At 26.9% G+C, this 20982-nt stretch overlaps 4 protein-coding genes across 5 annotated transcripts; 1 reads left to right on the forward strand and 3 right to left on the reverse strand.

The window, feature by feature from the left end:
- Positions 1-3098: 3098 nt before the first annotated feature.
- OCT59_021018 (uncharacterized protein) lies at positions 3099-3925 on the reverse strand (the record flags this gene model as incomplete). Its single annotated transcript, XM_066149571.1, has 4 exons — positions 3099-3184; positions 3263-3316; positions 3419-3442; positions 3532-3925. The coding sequence occupies 4 exons, from the start codon at positions 3923-3925 to the stop codon at positions 3099-3101; spliced, it is 558 nt and encodes a 185-aa protein (XP_065990463.1).
- A 9565-nt stretch (positions 3926-13490) lies between these two features.
- On the reverse strand, positions 13491-14317 carry OCT59_021019 (uncharacterized protein; the record flags this gene model as incomplete). The annotated part of the gene is made up of 4 exons (XM_066149572.1): positions 13491-13576; positions 13655-13708; positions 13811-13834; positions 13924-14317. 4 exons carry the CDS (start codon positions 14315-14317, stop codon positions 13491-13493), a joined length of 558 nt encoding a protein of 185 aa, XP_065990464.1.
- Positions 14318-16582: 2265 nt separating this feature from the next.
- Positions 16583-17080, forward strand: OCT59_021020 (uncharacterized protein; the record flags this gene model as incomplete). The annotated part of the gene is made up of 1 exon (XM_025320780.2): positions 16583-17080. The coding sequence occupies one exon, from the start codon at positions 16583-16585 to the stop codon at positions 17078-17080; it is 498 nt and encodes a 165-aa protein (XP_025170518.1).
- Positions 17081-19788: 2708 nt separating this feature from the next.
- On the reverse strand, positions 19789-20856 carry OCT59_021021 (uncharacterized protein; the record flags this gene model as incomplete). 2 transcript variants are annotated; one of them, XM_025327584.1, is made up of 2 exons in its annotated part: positions 19789-20623; positions 20711-20856. In XM_025327584.1, 2 exons carry the CDS (start codon positions 20854-20856, stop codon positions 19789-19791), a joined length of 981 nt encoding a protein of 326 aa, XP_025170520.1. The 2 variants fall into 2 exon arrangements, with proteins under 2 accessions (XP_025170520.1, XP_065990465.1); XM_066149573.1 differs by lacking the exon at positions 20711-20856 and having other exon boundaries at positions 19789-20457.
- Positions 20857-20982: the final 126 nt, after the last annotated feature.

Genomic DNA, 20982 nt, shown 5'->3' on the forward strand with positions numbered 1-20982 from the left:
AGGAACACCACCTGGAGATGAAATGGACTCCTGGAAACAATTAATAAATTTTAACAACAGAAAAAGGTAATAGAAAACAATAAGACTTATATAGTTATATCAGTTTATTAACTGTTTCAAAAAAAAACTTTAAAAAAGCCTTTTCATTTAAAAAAATTAAATAATGAATAAGATTATTTGATGAATAAATAAACGATAACACTGATCAGCCAATCAAATTTAAAATACAATAAATCACGTGATAGGGTGCAGTGTGCGTTCAAGGTATTATTTTTATTTTTATTTTAAGATGATTTGATCAGCAAATGCTAATTACTAAAGTATAAAAAAAATAATTTTAGTTCCCTATTACTGGCGTTTTGCTAATACTAATTAGTATTAATCTCACTTTTTTAATCAATTAATATTTATCTCATTTGTTATTTTTTCAGTACAATTATTATTATTTGGTTAAATTGAAGTTTACAGATTTTTGCGAGATTATATATTTTTTTTTAGTTGATTTAAAATTTTTCTTATACTTTTTTTCATTATAACATATAGAAAAAATTTTTGTAAATATATTTATTCAAAATAATCTTATTTAATGAAGCAAATATTAAAATTTAAGCCTCACATTTTCGATTTTAAAGAAAAAATCACTGTATTTATTTTTAATGAAGTGATACAAATAAAAAAACAATAACAATAAATAAAAAAGTTAAGTAAATTACAATGATCAAGAAGAAAGATGCTAATAAAAATGAAGTAACAATGGAGTAATGGAAAGTAATAGAAGAAGAAAGGGAGTAAAAAAGAGTAATGAGAAATGATAGGAAACAAAAAGGAAAAATAGGACATGATGGATGATGAAAAAGAGTGATGAGAGATGAAAAGAAGTAATGGGAAGATAAAGAGGAGTGATGAGAGACGAAAAGGAGACGAAGAGAGTGATTGGAGACAAAAAGGAGTGATGGGAAACGAAGAGGAGTGGTGAGAGATGAAAAGGAGCGATGAGAGACAAAAAGAAATGATAGGAAGTAAACAGGAGGAAAAAAGAAATAATGGAAAATGAAAAGATGTAATAGAAAATAATGGGAGACGAATAATGAGAAGTAATATGAGGTGAAAAATAATGAGACTTTACTTTGAATCAATGTCAATTTCCAGTATGTGTTACATTCTCAATAACAATTAATAAATCACAAGGGCAAACTCTGAGCAGGGTTGGTGTTTACCTACCTGAACCTGTCTTTACACATGAGCAATTATATGTTAAGGTTTTTATAGATAATGGTGAGAACTGCAAGACAAGAAACATTGAATACTGTGAAATATTTCATTCTATAAATAGATTTCACATTTAAAAATAACATTTTGTATGTATAACAATATTTCATATGTAATATTTTATATATAACATTCATACACAATTCACTTTTATTAGTATAAATATGTAAATTATATAAATTTATTAGATTATTTTTATCATACTGTAAATAATATTATTAAAATACTAAGCCTATTTCTAAAATATAGCCATACCATTGTTACTTTTCTTGACAAGTTTTATCCCCGGCGCAGCGCGACGGGTTACACCTAATAATATAATAAAAAAATACATGTCGATCTTCTAACGTTTAGATTAAGTCTGTATAAATAATCTTGAATTGTGTAGCATGATTCAGTGCCTGATTTAAACTTAAAAGTTAAGGCCATTTATTTGATCGGCAAACAACTAGATTTTTTTAACTTAGCTAATTTTTATCGGTTAAACAAAATTTTATTGCGAAGATATTTTTAAAAAATTTTTTTTTGCAAACATATTTATTCAAAATAATCTTATTAAATGAAATTTTTTAAAATTTAAGTCCCACATTTTCGATTTTAAAGAAAAAAATCACTGTATTTATTTTTAATAAAGTGATACAATAAAAAAAACAATAACAATAAATAAAAAAGATAAGTAAATGAATTAATCAAAAAGAAAGATACTAATAAAAAAAATGAAATAACAATGGAGTAATGGAAAGTAATAGAAGAAAGGGAGTAAAAAAGAGTAATGAGAAGTGATAGGAAACAAAAAGGAAAAATAGGACATGATGGATGATGAAAAAGAGTGATGGCAGACGAAAAGGAGTGATGGGAAGATGAAGAGGAGTGATGGGAGACGAAAAGGAGTGATGAGGGACGAAGAGGAGTGATGTTGATGAAGAGGAGTGATGGGAGACGAAAAGGAATGATGAAAGATAAAGAGGAGTGATGAGAGACGAAAAGAAGTAATGGAAATGAAAAGAAGTGATTGAGAGACAAAAAAAATGATGGGAAGTAAATAGGAAAGAAAATGAAATAATGGAAAATGAAGATGTAATAGAAAATAATGGGAGACAAATAATGAGAAGTAGTATAAAGTGAAAAATGATGAGAGACAAAAATAAAAAAGTGATCATGAGGAAACAAAGTAAAAAATAAACCATAAAGTAAACAAAAAATGAAGTTAGTAAGAAATGAAATATAAGATAAAAACGAAATAAAAAAAATAAAAAAAATAAAAAAAATACCTTTATTAATTGTAGAACTGAAAGAACTAAAATATCTGAAAAAAAATAAAATAAATTAGTGAAAAACGAAATATAAAACAGAAACAAAATAAAAAATAAAAAAATGAGTAAGAAACGAAATGTAAAGTGAAAAACAACTGAACCTTACTGGAAGAACTAAAGGACCTAAAAATGATGAAATAGAATTAAATATGTAAATTATATAAATTATATAAATTTATTAGTCTAACCTTACCATATTGTAAATATTTATTATCAAAAAATACTAAGAAGTTTTATCCCCGGCGCAGCGCGACGGGTTACAACTAGTTTATAATAAAAAAAAATAAATAGTAGTGCAAAATCCACATTGTCGAATAAATATAAAGTAAAATAAACAACCGAAAAATTTAATATGCTAGTAAAAGTTATGCAATCTAAATAAAATTTAGTACAAAGTAATTTCAGGCAAATATTAAGTTGTTTGTAAAATTTGAACACATATTATTATGCCAATTGAAGTTAATATTATAGTAATGTGAAAAAAAAGAATAAATAATGATCGATAAAAAATGATCGTCATTCCGCGAATACACATGCTGCGAGTACTGATACTGCTTCTTCTTCTGAAATTCCTATTATTGCTGTGTTGATTGAAGATACGCCTGTCATATTAATCATAAAAAAAGATTTAATAGTCTTCAGAAATATATGATCTGTGATATCTAAAAGTTTTCACTCACCTTCAACTTGAGCTGCTACCCCCATCTCGTTTGCTATCATTTCTATAGTGACCACTAGAGTGAGAAACAAAAATAAAATATTATATATATATATATACCTATTTAACTATATCTAAAAGCAAATTTTTTTGGTAAAATTCAAAATTGTTGACGCACCTATTGGTTGTCCTCCAACTCTAACTACGAATATAACGAATCATAATTTAGTCTTAAATCACAGTACATTTGAATTACATATTCTAAACATCATAGTAAAATAATTTTTTTACCTCCGTATCTAAGCGCATTCGCTATTTTGTCTGATAACCTATACACTGCATTCGAAGATAATTTATCCATACTTCTAAAAATGGCTTGCTCAATTTTTACTGGATCGAACGCTTTAAGAGCATCAGTGAGTCCTATGTCTTTAAACCGCCAACCAGAGTTCCTTCCTGTCCTAAAAGTTTTCAAGGCATTTCCGTACAATTGTTTTAAGCCAGAAAATGTCTCAGCACCTACCACATACTGTGGAATCTGTATTTCCATATAAGGGCCGATTACATCCCAATCTCTCTGATACATGAGAATGTCTTTAAAAATTTTCGGAATTGAATAAGATTCTGCTGTGGTTAAGAAACCCAGGGTTAATGTGAGAACTAGCATAAGGGTAAATACACGCATGACTGATGGTGTTCTAGATAACAAAATAGATAGTATTTCTGTCACAATTCGCAAATAAACAGAGAGACTAAAGTAAAGAAGTTAACTTTGCATTTCAAAAATTTCAAAATTAGAGATTATTTTATACATATCCTCAAGAAATTAACCATGGGAATCTATATCAAATTAAGTTCTAAGTATCATACTCAATAAAAAGTAAATGAGTTAGCGAAGGGCATCATACACATGCAACACACGCGCAAAAATTAAAGAAAAGAAAATAAAATGAAAAAAAAAAATTATATACAAAATGAGCTTTTCATTTCAATTTCTATTAAATTATCACAACCAATTCATGACAGCTGATCCGGTATGGAAGAATTTATTTAAAAAGAATTTATTTTAAAACAACCCTTTCTAAATATCCCGTACCGTATTGTAATGATAGGTCGATCATTGATCGATCAAGTATCCGAATACGTCTTTTTCTGTTTCTTCGAATGGTAAAATTGTCAGGAGATCGATCAATTAAGGTAAATAACCGGTCAAGACATCTGTACCCAGAAAAGATCGATAGGAGAAAAATGAAACCGTATCGAGAAATTCATCCAGAAATTCGAACCTATGGATGTGTCCGCTTTCAATGAAGTTAATAAAACTTGTTCGTCAGGTTACCTGATATTTCGCAAGAAAAAAATAAAAAAGCTGATCCTACGAAGTAAGTCAAAGAAGGCGTAAAATGGGCTTGGACGGATAAAGAAGTAGATGACGCCAATGAATGGGGAGTCAAGCCGGAGCAATAACTATGGGACAAGTATAGAAGAGAGAGAAAAAGTTAGCTCAAGTAAGGGTAAGGATAGTAATAAGTAGGGTTAGCGGAATTTCTAGATAAATACGCAGTGTAATTAGTTAGTTATTTGTATGATGTTAGGCTAGGTTTAGATAGTTTCGTAGCAGTATAAAAGTAAAATCTTGGGAAAATTTTATCATAAACCTATTCCCGTTACGGCACGATTTCCCGACATTCATTATCCCGACGATAAGTATCCAAAAAGACAAAATCCCGACATGACATTTTCCTGAATTCAATTTATGAAAATATTAGCTTTGGTTTTGGGTATATAGTATTTAACAGTAATACATTATAAACCGCAATTTTAAAATTTTTTAAATTAGTTTTATTGATAATAAAATATTGTTAATAGCTGCTTTATTAATTGAATTTTAATTTTATTAAAGGTATAAATTAAGCAGTCCCTTTTTTACTATGAGGTGCTTAATTTTGGGTACTTTTAGATAAATTATTAAATTGTCTTCTATTAGCACGAATTGTCAATATAAAAATAATTTAATGATCGTCCAATGATTGTCTAACATTACATGAATTAAATATGGACATCATCACGAAACTAATCTCATTTTTAAAACTCTAGTTCACACAAAATGCCGTCACAAAAACGTAAAAAGGCAAAAGCTGTTAAACTAAAAAAATGTTGTTAAATATAATAAAACTGTCAAATATAGTCGTAATTCATATACAATTGAGCAAAAGAGACAGGTCGTTACCTATGCTCTGAAAAATGGAAGAAATGAAGCGGCAAGGCACTTTGGTCTCGATAGTGGTATGGTTTGTCATTGGGTAGAAGCAAGTATGAGCTGGGTAACTGAACTGAATCAAAACAGCAAGCGAGTTGGTTCTGGGTAAACTGCTTTTTACCTTAAAGCTGAAAAAAAACTATATGATTGGATTATTGAGCAAAGAAAGCAGGGATTAGGTGTTACCTATACAATTGCATGAGTTAAAATGATGGAAATTTTGAAAGAACCTGATATAATAAGCCTCTATAAAGATTTGGCAAAAGATTTTAAGACATCAAATCGTTGGATGTTTGCATTTATGAGAAGATTTGAACTTTCTCAGCGACAACGTACTAAAATCTCACAAAAACTTCCTTTACAAACTAATGAATTATTAAGAAAATTTCATCAATTTATTATCCAGCTTAGAACAGAAAAATCCTTTGAGTTATCCAACATTTTCAATATGGATGAAACCCCTGTTTGGTTTGATATGGTGGGGAACTTTACTATTGATCAAACAGGGGAAAAGACAATCTATATCCGCGGAACTGGCAATGGAAAAAACTGATTCACAGTTGTTTTAACATGTGCCGCGTGTATGATTTTATTATTTTTAATGATTTTTGTAAAGTTTATATTTAAAATTACCAATTTTTACTTTTTTTATTATAGATGGATCAAAGTTCCCACCAATTTACATCTTTAAAGGAAAGAAATTACCAAATAATGAATGTGATCTAATTCCGTCTAGTGTCATTGTTTGGTTTCAACAAAATAGATGGATGGATACCAATCTGATGATAGAATACGTTAATTATATCAATAAGTTAAAAACTAGTAACAATGAATCAATGATGATGGTATATGATTCTTTTAGAGGGCATTTAGAAGAAACAGTTAAAAAAAAATTTTGTGAAAGTGGCATTGATTTAGCGATTATTCCGGGTGGTTTAACCAGTATTTGCCAACCTCTAGATTTTGCTATTAATAAACCATTTAAGAACAATCTCCGTAAAGAATGGCATCTTTGGATGGCAAATGGTGGTGCTGGTGAAACTGCTGCTAGAAATTTGCGATGTGCTAGGTTAAGTGATGTTTGTGGATGGGTAAAGAGATCATGGGAACAAATTTCAAATGAAATGATTATCCAATCCTTTAAAACATGTAAAATATCAAATTCTTTAGATGAAGATATTGATGATTTTGATGAAATTATTCAAAACTCTGATAAAGAAAATGAAGAGGGGCTTGAAATAGAAATGTGCGATCTACAAGCTAGGTAATTTTAAATACCTAATTCTAATTGTTCTTATCTATTATATTAACTGCAACTTTTTATTATATTTTACAGATATAAAGATATAACTTTAGAAGATGATCCTTCTTTTGAAATTGAACTAAATCATGCTATGTATGGCAATAGCAAATTCATTAATTTTGATGAAAATCAGTGGCTTGGAATTTAAATAATAATGTGTAGCATCGAATTGTCTTTTATTGTAAATTCAAAATTTTATTAATAAATTCATTGCAATTTAGTAGAATTTAATAAATATTAATCTAATTATACAAAATTTAATGATAAAAGTTAACATTAAATTTATACTGCTTATTTTCGGGTACTATACAAAATGGGGGTGCTTATTTTTGGGTACTGCTTAATTTTGGAACAGTACGGTAAGACAGATATTGCATAAATAAAATTTTCTGATTTTTTTTTAAATGATACCAATAGATCATTATAGACCTTACAGAAATTTTTTTAAATTTTTTTTTCTAATAATAGGTATAATACATATTGTATAAATAAAATTTTTCTTAACAAAATCTTTCAGAATTTTTTTTTTAAAATTTTTTTCTAATTGTAACAATAGATCGATATACATAAGACAGAACCATATGTTTTGTCACAAGGTATTTGGAAAATATTAGAACTATTCAGATTTCCACAATATCTAAGATGGATTTTCCATGTGGATTTTATGTGAAAAAAATTTTCTGATGTTCTAAAAACATGCCAAGCTTCCCATGGAAATGATCTCTTGTTAAAGAAAAAAATCTTTATAAAATAAAATTCACCAATACTGCAATACATTTTTTATTATAAAAATTTACTAATAAAAAAAAAATATTTTACCAATAAAATTTTTTGTTAAAATTTTCAAAACTCTTCAGACAAAAAAAATCTTATTAAAACTTCTAATAAAATTTTTTATAAAAAAAAAATCTTTTATATTTAAAAAAAAAATTTTTTTTAACAAAATTCTTTACCAAAAGATTCTCTAATAAAAATTTTTACATAAAAAAAATAAATATTTTGCTTATTTTAGCAAACTGTTTATACTTTAAGAAAATTAAAAAATACTATATAAATATTAAAATTAAAAATTGAATAAAAAAAATAAAATTAAAAAATCTAAATTAAAATGCTATAGTAAAATATATAAAAGGTTATATATGCAAATTTTTATTATAACATTTTATTTTATAATCTTAAATTCTTTTAATTTCTTATTAAAGAAAAATCTTTATAAAAATAAAATTCACCAACACATTTTTTATTATAAAAATTTACTAATAAAAAAATATTTTACCAATAGAATTTTTTGTGATAAAAATCTCATTAAAACTTTAATAAAATTTTTTATATGAAAAAAATCTTATATTAAAAAAAAAATTTTCCAATAAAATTCTTTACCAAAAAATTTTTTTATAAAAGTTTATATATAAAAATAAATGCTTTGCCTATCTTAACAAACTATTTACATTTTAAAAAAAATTAAAAAAACTATATAAATATTAAAATTAAAAATTGGATAAAAAAAAAAATAAAATTAAAAAAGTCTAAAATTAAAGATCAAAAATAACTCTAGTAAAATATATAAAAGGTTATATATGCAAAATTTTATTATAATATTTCTATTTTCAAATTCTTTTAAAGAAAAAAATCTTTATAAATAAAATTCACCAACACATTTTTTATTATAAAACTTTACTAATAAAAAAATATTTTACCAATAAAATTTTCTATAAAAAACTTTCAAAACTTTTCAAATAAAAAATCCCATTAATATTTCTAATAAAATTTTCCAACAAAATTCTTTACCAAAAAATTCTCTAATAAAAGTTTCTATATAAAAAAAAATAAATGCTTTGTTTATCTTAGCAAACTAATTGCATTTTAAAAAAATTAAAAAATAAGAAATATTAAAATTAAAATTGAATAAAAAAATAAATTACGAAATCTAAAATTAAAGATTAAAAATAAAATTAATAAAATATATATATAAAAGGTTATACAGTCAAACCTTGATATAGCGAATCCTTGATATAGTGAATTTTTCAGACAACTATAATAAATTTCCCCTCGCTATAATGAATTAACCAATTAAATCTCTTAAAATCTTCACTATAGTCTTATAGCGAAGTTGAGGTCTGGACCCTAGGGTTCGTTATAACAAGGGTTGACTGTATATGCAAAATTTTATTATAACATTTTATTTTATACCTCAAATTCTTTAATTTCTTATTAAAAGAAAAAAATCTTTATAAAATTTTTTTATTATAAAACTTTACTATTAAAAAAAATATTTTATCAATAAATTTTCTGTTAAAAACTTTCAAAACAAAAAAAATCCCATTAAAACTTCTAATAAAATTTTTTATAAAAAAAAAAATCTTTTATTAAAAAAAAAAATTTTTTCAACAAAATTCTTTACCTACCTTAGCAAACTGTTTGTACTTTAGCATTAAATACTTTGCCTATCGGTAAACTGCTTGCACTTTAGTGTTAAATGCTTTGCCCACCTTAGTAAACTGTTCGCACTTTAATGTTAAATTCTTTGCCTTTTGGCAAATTGTTTGCACTTTATAGCATTAAATGCTTTGCCTACCTTAGAAAACTGTTCACACTTTAATATTAAATGCTTTGCCTATTGGCAAACTGTTTGCACTTTAGAATTAAATGCTTTGCCTACCTTAGCAAATTGTTTGCACTTTAACATTAAATGCTTTGCCTATTGGCAAACTGTTTGCACTTTATAACATTAAGTGCTTTACCCACCTTAGCAAACTGTTTGCACTTTAACATTAAATGCTTTGCCTATTGGCAAACTGTTTGCACTTTAGTGTTAAATGCTTTGCCCAACTTAGTAAACTGTTTGCACTTTAACATTAAATGCTTTGCCTATTGGCAAACTGTTTGCACTTTAATGTTAAATCTTTGCCCATCTTAGCAAACTATTCACACTTTAATGTTAAATACTTTGCCTATTGGCAAACTTTGTGTAACATAATTTTAAAGTTAAACTGTTTGACGATATTGGCAAAAGAATTTGACTGTAAGGTCAAATAGTTTGACGATAACAGCAAATCATTTGAACTTCGCAGTTAATCTTGACCGTCAAACAGTTTCAGTTAACTCTCAACGTCAAACTTCTGTCCAGCCTGGCATTCCATAGATTTTTATCATAGGTGATGATTTTTATCACGTACATGATGATGACTCATCATGCTTTTGTCAAGCCATATAAAGTGAGATTTCTGATAATTGTAGATCTCTTCTATATGGAAATCTCAATGTGTAGTGGATTTTTCTGAATTAGGATAAAAGGCTCCTAGTTAAATAAGTAATTTATCAAAAAATTTTTGTACAAATCAACCTTATTTCGAAAAAATTTGATCGAGCATACATTTGGCGAATAAATCACAGATGAGGCGCAGCGATTACAACTATTATATTATTATATTAAAATATTCTGCGTAAAAAAAAGCTATTTTATTTATTTTATTATCTTTTTGATTAAATCAGGTTTAACTCTTTTTAAGAGGATGTAACTTTGTCGCTTTGAGTGACTTTATCGCAAATTTAATTGCACGGTATAACTGATATACTTCTCATATACATAATCCATTTAATTTTTTTATTATTGGAAATACCTAATGTTTTTTATAAAATTTTAATATCAATAAAAGAAAGTACTAATAATGATCCTTTCTAAACCGAATTTTTTTTTATTATTTTTGAAATGAATTCAAAAAAATAATTATTTTTGATAATAAAAAATTGCGTATTATCTCTCCTTCCTCTTTCTTTAATTTTATTAATAATTAAAAAAATGAAAAATTATGACAACTTTGATATTTGCTAAAGTTTACGAAAAAAAAATATTTCAAAATTTTTAGGATAAAAATTTTTTAAAAAATAATATGTTCTAAATACATTAATTTACAAAAATAAATTGGATTAAAAATTTCTAAATATCACATGATTAATAAAATTTTTTATTCATTTATTCAATTTGTTAATAAATTTGCAATTATAGACTTTTAATTTCAATTATTATTAAAGTTTAAAATAGGGATTTCCTCAAAATAATCTAAAACGTCTCTCTATCAATTTATTAGATTTAAAAATTATTCGATTTCGAAAGAATCTAAAGAATCTATGAATAAATTATTAATTAATATTTTACTCATTATCTTATTGCTTACTTACATAATATATTGTTAATTTTGTTTAGTTGATTGTTTTAATATCTGATATCATTGTGTTAGATTTGTGAAACTTTTATTAAATTTACGTTGTACAGCGCATTAAATATCGAAATTTCTTTTGAAAATGAATTCTAGCCATTTTAAGTATTAAAATAATCAAATTTTTGATAAAATGATGTAAACATCCATGTTGGATTAGTTGCTGGAAACATTAGAATCTTCTCTTTGCCTACACTTGGATTAGGGACGCAATTTTAGTTTTATCAGTTGGATAGCTCAATCCCATAGAATACCACTTGATTGACACCCACTAACAATGCGTCTTTGTGGTCAAAAAAGAAAGACATAAAAAAAATGCAACTGTAATAAAATAAGAAAACCTTTTGAAGGTCATCAGATTCGTCATACGTGTTATAAATCAAAAACAGTTTTTAAATCAAGTGGTTTTTTTTTAGGGGATTTTTTTTTTTAATCGGAATTTATCAAAATTTTTAGTTAACCCAAAAAAATATAGTTTATTCTTTTTTTTTGGTTTGGATCAAGACTATAGAACTAGTATGTCCTACGGCTTTTTCGATGTTTTAGTGAGATTTTTTTTAGTCAATGAAATTTTTTTTTTAGTGAGAATTTTTTGAACTTTTTTTTGTTTATTGAGATTTCTTTTTCGATTTAGTGAGAACTTTTTTGTTTATGAGATTGATTTTTTCAATATTATTTCCGACTAATAAATTTGTGAAAATTTTTTAATGAGATTGTTTTTAATTATACAGATATTTTGTAATTAAATCTATAATAAATTTTTTGATAAATCTATATAACTAAAAAAAACTATATAACTAAAAAAATTTGTCTGACGTTTGGATTAGTCTCTGCATAAATAATTTGAATTGTGTAACTTGAAATCCCATGCCATATAATTAAAACCCGGGACATGCCTCTACCTGATCTATTTATCCGTGTACATTCCAATTTCAGTTAATGAAATTTTACCTTAATCGGAATTTTTTTTTTTAAATTTTTCGTTTTTTTATTTTCACACTAAAAAAAATTTTTCTCCCTTTCTTCTTTCGGTTTAGTTTTTTTTTCAAACCGAAAAATTTGTTTTTGAAAAATACCAGAATTTTTTTCGGTACATTTTTTTTCAGTTTTCTTTTTTTTCGAAAATTTCCCTTTTTTTGAACTGATTTCTTTCTTTATCCTTTTTCTTTCCCCCAAATTTATTTTTAATTTTTTTTTTCCGTCTTTCAATTTTTTTTAAAAAAATCAATAACATGTAGAAAGATGATTAAGATTTTCAATTAAATTGAACGCTGGATAAATAGTTTGATTTTCAAGTTTAATTAATTAAAGAAATTGTTGATTTGATAATAGCTAAATAATCACCAGATTTTTGAATAAAAATTTTAATTCAAATAGTTTAATTAAATTAATAATTTATCGAATAAAATGAGTATCAAAAGAATAATAATAAAATGAAATGAACAGATCTCTAATACATTTAATTGTTCAAATATTTTTCCTAAGTTGATTATAAGTTTAAAATTGACGTAATATAAAATAATAAGAATTAATTAATTAATTAATAAAATATTTGTAGTATTTTCATAATATTAAAATTTTTTCAAAAATACTTCTAAAAAATTAATCAATTTTTATTGATAATTATTTTTTCACAATTTCTAATTAATCCGAATTTCACTCTACACTCAAACATAAAATCATCAATATAAATAGCTAAATTATTCTAAAAATACTAATTTATTATTTATATCATTCTAATATTATAAATATAATTTAATACATATTTTTTGTTACCTAATTGTTACCATATTAAATTCATAATTATAAACAAAAAACTTCTTTAATTTACTTAGTATTTTACATTATAATACTAAATCTTTCTATTTAAAAAACACATTGGCCCCGGTGCGAAGCAACGGGTGACAACTAGTATATATATATATATATATTAAAACCATAAAACAGGTCAGATTTATATATGTGAATCGGTGACATGCAAATAGAGCTCACGTAAAATAAATATGATGAAAAGCGTTTACCTTAAAAGAAACAATTATCTTAAAAAATTGCTTGCGGTAAAAAACATATTTCTTGTGTATAGTACAAACTAAATATATATATTAGTACTTAATACTTAAAAATTTAATGTGAAAAAATAATGATTGCACTTTATTAAATATTACGGTAACAAAAGAAAAAGTACATATTCGCATTCAAAATAAAATAAAAATAAATAATAATTTATAATATAAAAAAATAAATAGTAGTGCAAAAGCCACATTGTCGAATAAATATAAAGTAAAATAAACAACCGAAAAATTTAATATGCTAGTAAAAGTTATGCAATCTGAATAAAATTAGTACAAAGTAATTTCAGGCAAATATTAAGTTGTTTGTAAAATTTGAACACATATTATTATGCCAATTGAAGTTAATATTATAGTAATGTGAAAAAAAAGAATAAATAATGATCGATAAAAATTGATCGTCATTCCGCGATTACAAATGCTGCGAGTACTGATACTGCTTCTTCTTCTGAAATTCCTATTATTGCTGTGTCGATTGCAGATACGCCTGTCATATTAATCATAAAAAAAGATTTAATAGTCTTCAGAAATATATGATCTGTGATATCTAAAAGTTTTCACTCACCTTCAACTTGAGCTGTTACCCCCATCTCGTATGCTATCATTTCTATAGTAACCTCTAGAGTGAGAAGAAAAAATAAAAAATTATATATATATATATACCTATTTAACTATATCTAAAAGCAAATTTTTTTGGTAAAATTCAAAATTGATGACGCACCTACTGGTTTTCCTCCAACTCTAACTACGAATATAACGAATCATAATTTAGTCTTAAATCACAGTACATTTGAATTACAAATTCTAAACATCATAGTAAAATAATATTTTTACCTCCGTATCTAAGCGCATTATCTATTTTGTCTGATAACCTATACACTGCATTCGTAGACAATTTATCCAAATTTCTAAAAACGGCTTGCTCAATTTTTGCTATATCGAACGTTCTAAGAGCATCAGCGAGACCTATGTTTTTAAACCGCCAACCATAGCTCATTCCTGTCCTAAAAGTTTTCAAGGCATTTCCGTACAATTGTTTTAAGCCAGAAAATGTCTCAGCACCTTTCACATACTGTGGAATCTGTTTTTCCATAAAAGGGCCGATTTTATCCCATTGTCTCTGATACATGAGAACGTTTTTAAAAATTTTCGGAATTGCATAAGATTCTGCTGTGGTTAAGAAACCCAGGGTTAATGTGAGAACTAGCATAAGGGTAAAGACACGCATGACTGATGGTGTTCTAGATAACAAAATAGATAGTATTTCTGTCACAATTCGCAAATAAACAGAGGTATTCAAAGAGTCTAAAGTAAGGAAGTTAACTTTGCATTTCAAAAATTTCAAAATTAGAGATTATTTTATACATATCCTCAAGAAATTAACCATGGGAATCTATATCAAATTAAGTTCTAAGTATCATACTCAATGAAAAGTAAATGAGTTAGCGAAGGGCATCATACACATGCAACACACGCGCAAAAATTAAAGAAAAGAAAATAAAATGAAAAAAAAAAATTATACACAAAATGAGCTTTTCTTTTCAATTTCTATTAAATTATCACAACCAATTCATGACAGCTGATCTGGCATGGAAGAATTTATTTAAAAAGAATTTATTTTAAAACAACCCTTTCTAAATATCCCGTACCGTATTGTAATGATAGGTCGATCATTGATCGATCAAGTATCCGAATACGTCTTTTTCTGTTTCTTCGAATGGTAAAATTGTCAGGAGATCGATCAATTAAGGTAAATAACCGGTCAAAACATCTGTACCCAGAAAAGATCGATAGGAGAAAAATGAAACCGTATCGAGAAATTCATCCAGAAATTCGAACCTATTGATGTGTCCGCTTTCAATGAAGTTAATAAAACTTGTTCGTCAGGTTACCTGATATTTCGCAAGAAAAAAATAAAAAAGCTGATCCTACGAAGTAAGTCAAAGAAAGCGTAAAATGGGCTTGGACGGATAAAGAAGTAGATGACGCCAATGAATGGGGAGTCAAGCCGGAGCAATAACTATGGGACAAGTATAGAAGAGAGAGAAAAAGTTAGCTCAAGTAAGGGTAAGGATAGTGATAAGTAGGGTTAGCGGAATTTCTAGATAAATACGCAGTGTAATTAGTTAGTTATTTGTATGATGTTAGGTTAAGTTTAGATAGTTTCGTAGCAGTATAAAAGTTAAAATCTTGGGAAAATTTTATCATAAACCTATTCCGGTTACGGCCCGATTTCCCGACATTCATTATCCCGACGATAAATATCCAAAAAGACAAAATCCCGACATGACATTTTCCTGAATTCAATTTATGAAAATGTTAGCTTTGGTTGGGTATATAGTATTTAACAATAATACATTATAAACCGCAAATTTAAAAATTTTTTAAATTAGTTTTATTGATAATAAAATATTGTTAATAGCTGCTTTATTAATTGAATTTTAATTTTATTAAAGGTATAAACTAATAAAAATAAAAATAAATTACATAATTTTAGTTTAATATGTTTAATATGTGAAATCGTAATTGTGTTTAAAAAAAAAACAATTGTTTCAATTAAGATAAAATACGTGATAAAATTGACTTTAATAAAAAAATTAAGAAAGTATTACGCAAAAAGTAAATTAAATAAATATAATAAAATAAAATAAAAATTCATTTTTATTTTTATTTTTTTTTTTTGCAGTTAAATCAAGTATTTTTGTGAATCATTTTTCGTAATTTGATTTCGGGAAAATGTCATGATTTTGTCTTCGGGATATTTATCGTCGGGATAATGTCATGTCGGGAAAATATATTATTCGGGAAAATGTCCATTCGGGATTTGTCTGAAAAAGTTACGTCGCAAGGAAAATGAATGTCGGGAAATCGTTCCGTAATTCTTTTCGGTCTTTTCGGTTATTGCTTTTTCCTTTTCGGACCTCTAATTAACGATCCAGTATGGAACTAATGGAAGAAAGTATATTTTAAAATTAAAAACCAGTATGGTATATTTTAAAAAGAATTTATTTAAAAATTCTTATTTTAAAAGTAAAAAAGAGTTTTCAAAAATCATTCTTTTTTACTCTAAAAATCTAAAAATCACAAGTTTCACAAAATCTTTTGTTTCATATTTCACATGTTCACATATTTTAAAATGAAGATAGAGAAAAAGTATATCCGATAATGAAAAGGACTCGCCTTTTTTCGAAAATGCATGAACATATTCAAACATGCTCCTGCCAAGAGTTTTTTTTTTGCATGAAATTTAATAAGAGAGTTTTCAAAACTCATTCTTTCTTAAGCTAAACTGTAAATCATTTTTCATATTTCACATGTTCTTTGAAACGATGATAGTGGAAGGTGAAAAGTATTCATTATTTTAAATTATTAAGAAAGAATTTTACGAAGTTGATCGATTTTTAATGATCGGTCTTAAAAAAAAATATATAAATAAATGTATAATTGTAAGCCCATATTTTTATAACCTAATAAACCCAATAATAACATAAAGATGATGAAGTCAAATAAATACTTTGTTTTCGTAATATCCTTATCTCTTATGTTTAACGTAGCTTCCGCTCTACAAGTAACCTATGATTGTAACAACGATACTTCTGCTAAGCTTACAAATGCTCAATGGAGTTTTGATTCTAACAATTTGCCAGTTATTACCACCACCTTCCAAGGACCAGATCCTGTCCAGGCCATCGATAGTTTCAAAATTTCCCCTCCGAATGATTTCAGTTTAGAACATGCCTATTATATATACGTCGTTGATCCTATCTTCATGAACGGTTATGGTAGTGATATGTTTAATGGTACAAAGAGTACGTATGTTGGAAGCAATCCACATACCATGCAAATACCTTATAATCCTCGCAACCTTCCACCATCTGGAACAATGGTCATGATCTCATCAACAGTCTATCACGGCTGTCATCGCGATAATGAAGATAGTGAAATATCGTGCAAAATATGTGTGTGGGGACTATTTCGTTATGTTCCATAATTATTTCAATGTGCATTTTTCTTAGAAATGATTTTGACTAATAAGTTATAAGTGTACTACGTGCTAAACATTAATATTGAATCAATAACATGTTTAATTTATTAAAGTAATATAGTTAAATTTTTATAACAAATGTATTTTCGCATTTTTTATTTTTATTTTTATTTTTATTATAAAATAATAAAATAATAGCATTATTATTTTTTTTTGAAATTCTATTATTATATTCAATAAACCTAAGAGAAATTTCGAGAAAGAATTTTTCATTGAAAATTTAACTTCTCTAGTGTTACACGACATGATATTTAAAAAGTGATTTTTTAACTTTAAAATCCACCTAAGGTTTTCACTCCAAAGATAATCTAGGATATATAGTTTTAATTTATGTATACAATGTTTTTCATTATAGTAGAACATATAAATATAAATTTAAATTTAAAAACGATGTCAAAAAGCTAAAAAAAAAAAATTTACATTTTAATTGACATAAAGGGGACGGCTGGAAAACACTAGTTGGATCAGCGTTATCGTATAATACATATATTACGTAATTTATTTATTTATTTTATGTGACATATATTACGTAATATCGTCTTATTATAGCACCCCAGGTAAGATATCCTGATCACATGTATGTAGACCATTTCCCTTTATGAAAATCTTATTAAAAAAAACGGGTATTACAGAATAAAAAAAGGATTTATTAAAAAAAATTTTTTTTTTAAGTACGTTCAAATTCACATTCTTAAAATTTTATTTTCATAAATTTTCTATCGTTTTGCTTCAAAGATGAATTCTGTGTGTGATGAAAGTTAATTATGTGAAATTCTGTGATTTGGCCAGAATTATGCAAGGTCGAACATCGATTCACAAAATTTGGCCAAACTTAATGTCGGCCAGCATTATGATGATTGCATATCGCGAAAATTATGTGAAATTCTGGGAAACACAGAAAATCATCGTCCCTGGCCCCCTAAAATATTACGTAATATATGTCGGCCCTTATCATAATTCATAAATGATTGATATTTTGTGTGACATGCGTTATCCATAATACATTAATACAAGTATTACAAAATTTCCCCCGTTATACCAGATTTTCATATCACGTTAACGAATTTTCTTATAACGTTATAAAAGTGAGTAGACTACTGCGTTATTTTTATGATTATCTATCTTTAATCTAACACAGCCACTACTACTTTTCTTATAAGGTTAAGCAGATAGTGGCTGAAACAGCAAAGAATTTTTACATTTTACTCGATAATTCAATAAAAGACCTTTATGCTTTAGGGAAATTCAAAAAAATTCACAAACTCGAAAAATTAAAAATCCAGAAACAATAAAACCAAAAGGTATGATTTGTTTCAAATAAATATTTTAACAATTTTTATTTTTAATTGATAATCAAGGATACGTTTCAAAAAAAAAAGAATCAAAAAATGGGATTGAAACTACTAGGCCTTCTAAAAGGACTGCATTAACATATTAACATCTCGTCAATAAAATACATCTCAGGATAATGAAGAAGAAAAGGAAAATACAACTTTTTTTAAAAAAAAATTCCAAATTTTATTTGTTAATCAGTAAAAGAAAACGATCCAATAAATTTGTTACATTCAAATATTTTACTATTTATATATTAATTAAAAAAAAAACAATTTAGGTAAAGAAGATAATTTATTGATATGCCACCTTCTTCTTCAGGTTTGTTACTTTTTTTGAGAAAAATTAAATATATAAAAAATACAAATACTAATGCTAAATTTAATTGGTAGCAAAAGTCCTTTTTATTCGCTATTCTCTTCCATAAAGAATTCGCCTTTTATTAAATAAAATCGCAAAACAAAATGGGAAAAATCGTTAAATAATTAAAATAAATTGAATTAACAAATTTAATTTTTATAACAGGTAACCCTACACAAGAAGATCGCAAGTTATTTTGTGAAATTCACTATTATGAAACAAGAAGAAAATAATTTTTAATATATTACTTTATTCTTTATTAAAAATAATTCGGCCTGTTCTTAGTTATAAGGGGATAGTTTGGGGAAATCTGATTTATTAGATAAGAATGGTTGTATTTAAAAAAATTTTCTTAAGTGAATAAATAAAAAAATAATTTTTTCTTTGTTTAAAGTATCGTGTGGACCAATTCTGAGGGGTACAGGTCAAGAATCTGTAGGTAATAGGCTATATCAGGGTACAGGTTAGCGATGCTCTAAGCTAAACTTTGAGATCGTATTTATTTATTTATTTATTTTATGTGAAGACGGACAGACTATTAACAGGACATATACGTAACCGTGCTATCCTACTTCTAGCTATCATCCCCCCGAGGACGGACCCGAACTTCTTTAAATCCAACGAACCAGGATGATCCCCTCCCCTACCAGAAAGGAACCAATGAACCGAAAGAAAGAAAATGATAAAGGACACTAACAAAATATTAAGAAGTTGTGGCAATCTACACATTATAAATAGCAAAACAATCATAAAATGATCCGTATTTTTCTTTCAACCCATAGGGTCGCCACCTGTAAATACTGTCATAGGTGGAATGGTTCACACTATTCTAAATTGTTTGGGTGTATAAAAAGTAAACGTAATTGGTACATAATAGTACTACATATAAAAAGAAACTAAAAAGATGTAGAAAAATCTACTTGTAAAAAAAAAAAATTTGGTTAAAATAACCGTAAAAAAAACTAAAACTTAATCCGTGAAGGACCTGCAACTGCAGTAGTATCGACTGAAACTTCGGACGGACGATTCCGTTTGTGACGATCTTCATCTATATGAAAAAAATTGTTAGCAACTGACGCTGTATTGCGTTTCTTAGGACGATGTTCCAACTCTTTGGTGTCATCTGACGTGACTTCTTTCTTCTTTAATAGTTCTTTAATGAGCTTGTCTTTGGCTTTCCTTGATGATTGATTAAAGTTAACCCCGCTATTATAATATAGTTCAAAGGATTCCATCTCCGCATCGAGTTCTTCATGTCTAACGACATCTTTACCTTTCAGGTTTTTGGTAGTGAGATAATTCATTCTCTCATGAAAGTGTCTGGTTTTGCCTGTCAGCATATTACTAACACGTCTTCGGCGTGATAAGGTATGAACACTGGTGCCATGAAATCGGGCTTCAGCTTTGATCGCTTGTTCTTTTTGAAGTAATTCTCTTGTTTCTCTCTCGCGTTCTTGTGCCGATTGAAGCAAATAATTACGTTTTTGGCTAGTTGTAGCTGAAGAAAGCCTGCGATGAAGGTTGCTCATATATGTGAACCATGAACGAGACCCAGGCGTTATGTAATCTCCTGTATCCGTATAAAGAGGATCTTTAGGGATGATGTCCCTGTATTTATGAGGAATAAACATATCTGGATAAGGATCATATTCTCGAACCCAAGGTTGGTTACTAAGGGGTGTTATAGAAGTAAGACGGTTGAATCCTTTAATAGTGGATCGACCAGCGCGGGAATCGTCGCGATTTGCTGTCTTGTAGTAGTGAGGCGTGCAAAAACCATAGTCCTCAGAGACTAAACTGTGATTATATATTAAATGTTTCACTGGTTTGTTGACGTATTAAGATTTTAGATACAAAAAACGGTATCGTTGCGCTGCACGTAACCTATGCCTATTAAGGTCAGGAATATTTTGCTCTTTAGTTTTAAAAACTCGTCTACATGCTCGAAGGAATCGGGTTTCCTGCTTTTCTTTAACTTTGAGATATTTCGATTGCTTGAGTTGAAAATCAGTAAGACGTTTTCTATACATATGTTTATTACCGTTGTAGCCATAGATACTGGAGTAATCGCATAATATGGAGGAATAATATGGAATAAAAGATCAAACGATAGAAAGTCACATGATGGGATAAAATTAACCGGAAAGGATAAACTT

This window comes from Rhizophagus irregularis, chromosome 3, assembly GCF_026210795.1.
Source record: "Rhizophagus irregularis chromosome 3, complete sequence".
Lineage (NCBI taxonomy): Eukaryota > Fungi > Glomeromycota > Glomeromycetes > Glomerales > Glomeraceae > Rhizophagus > Rhizophagus irregularis.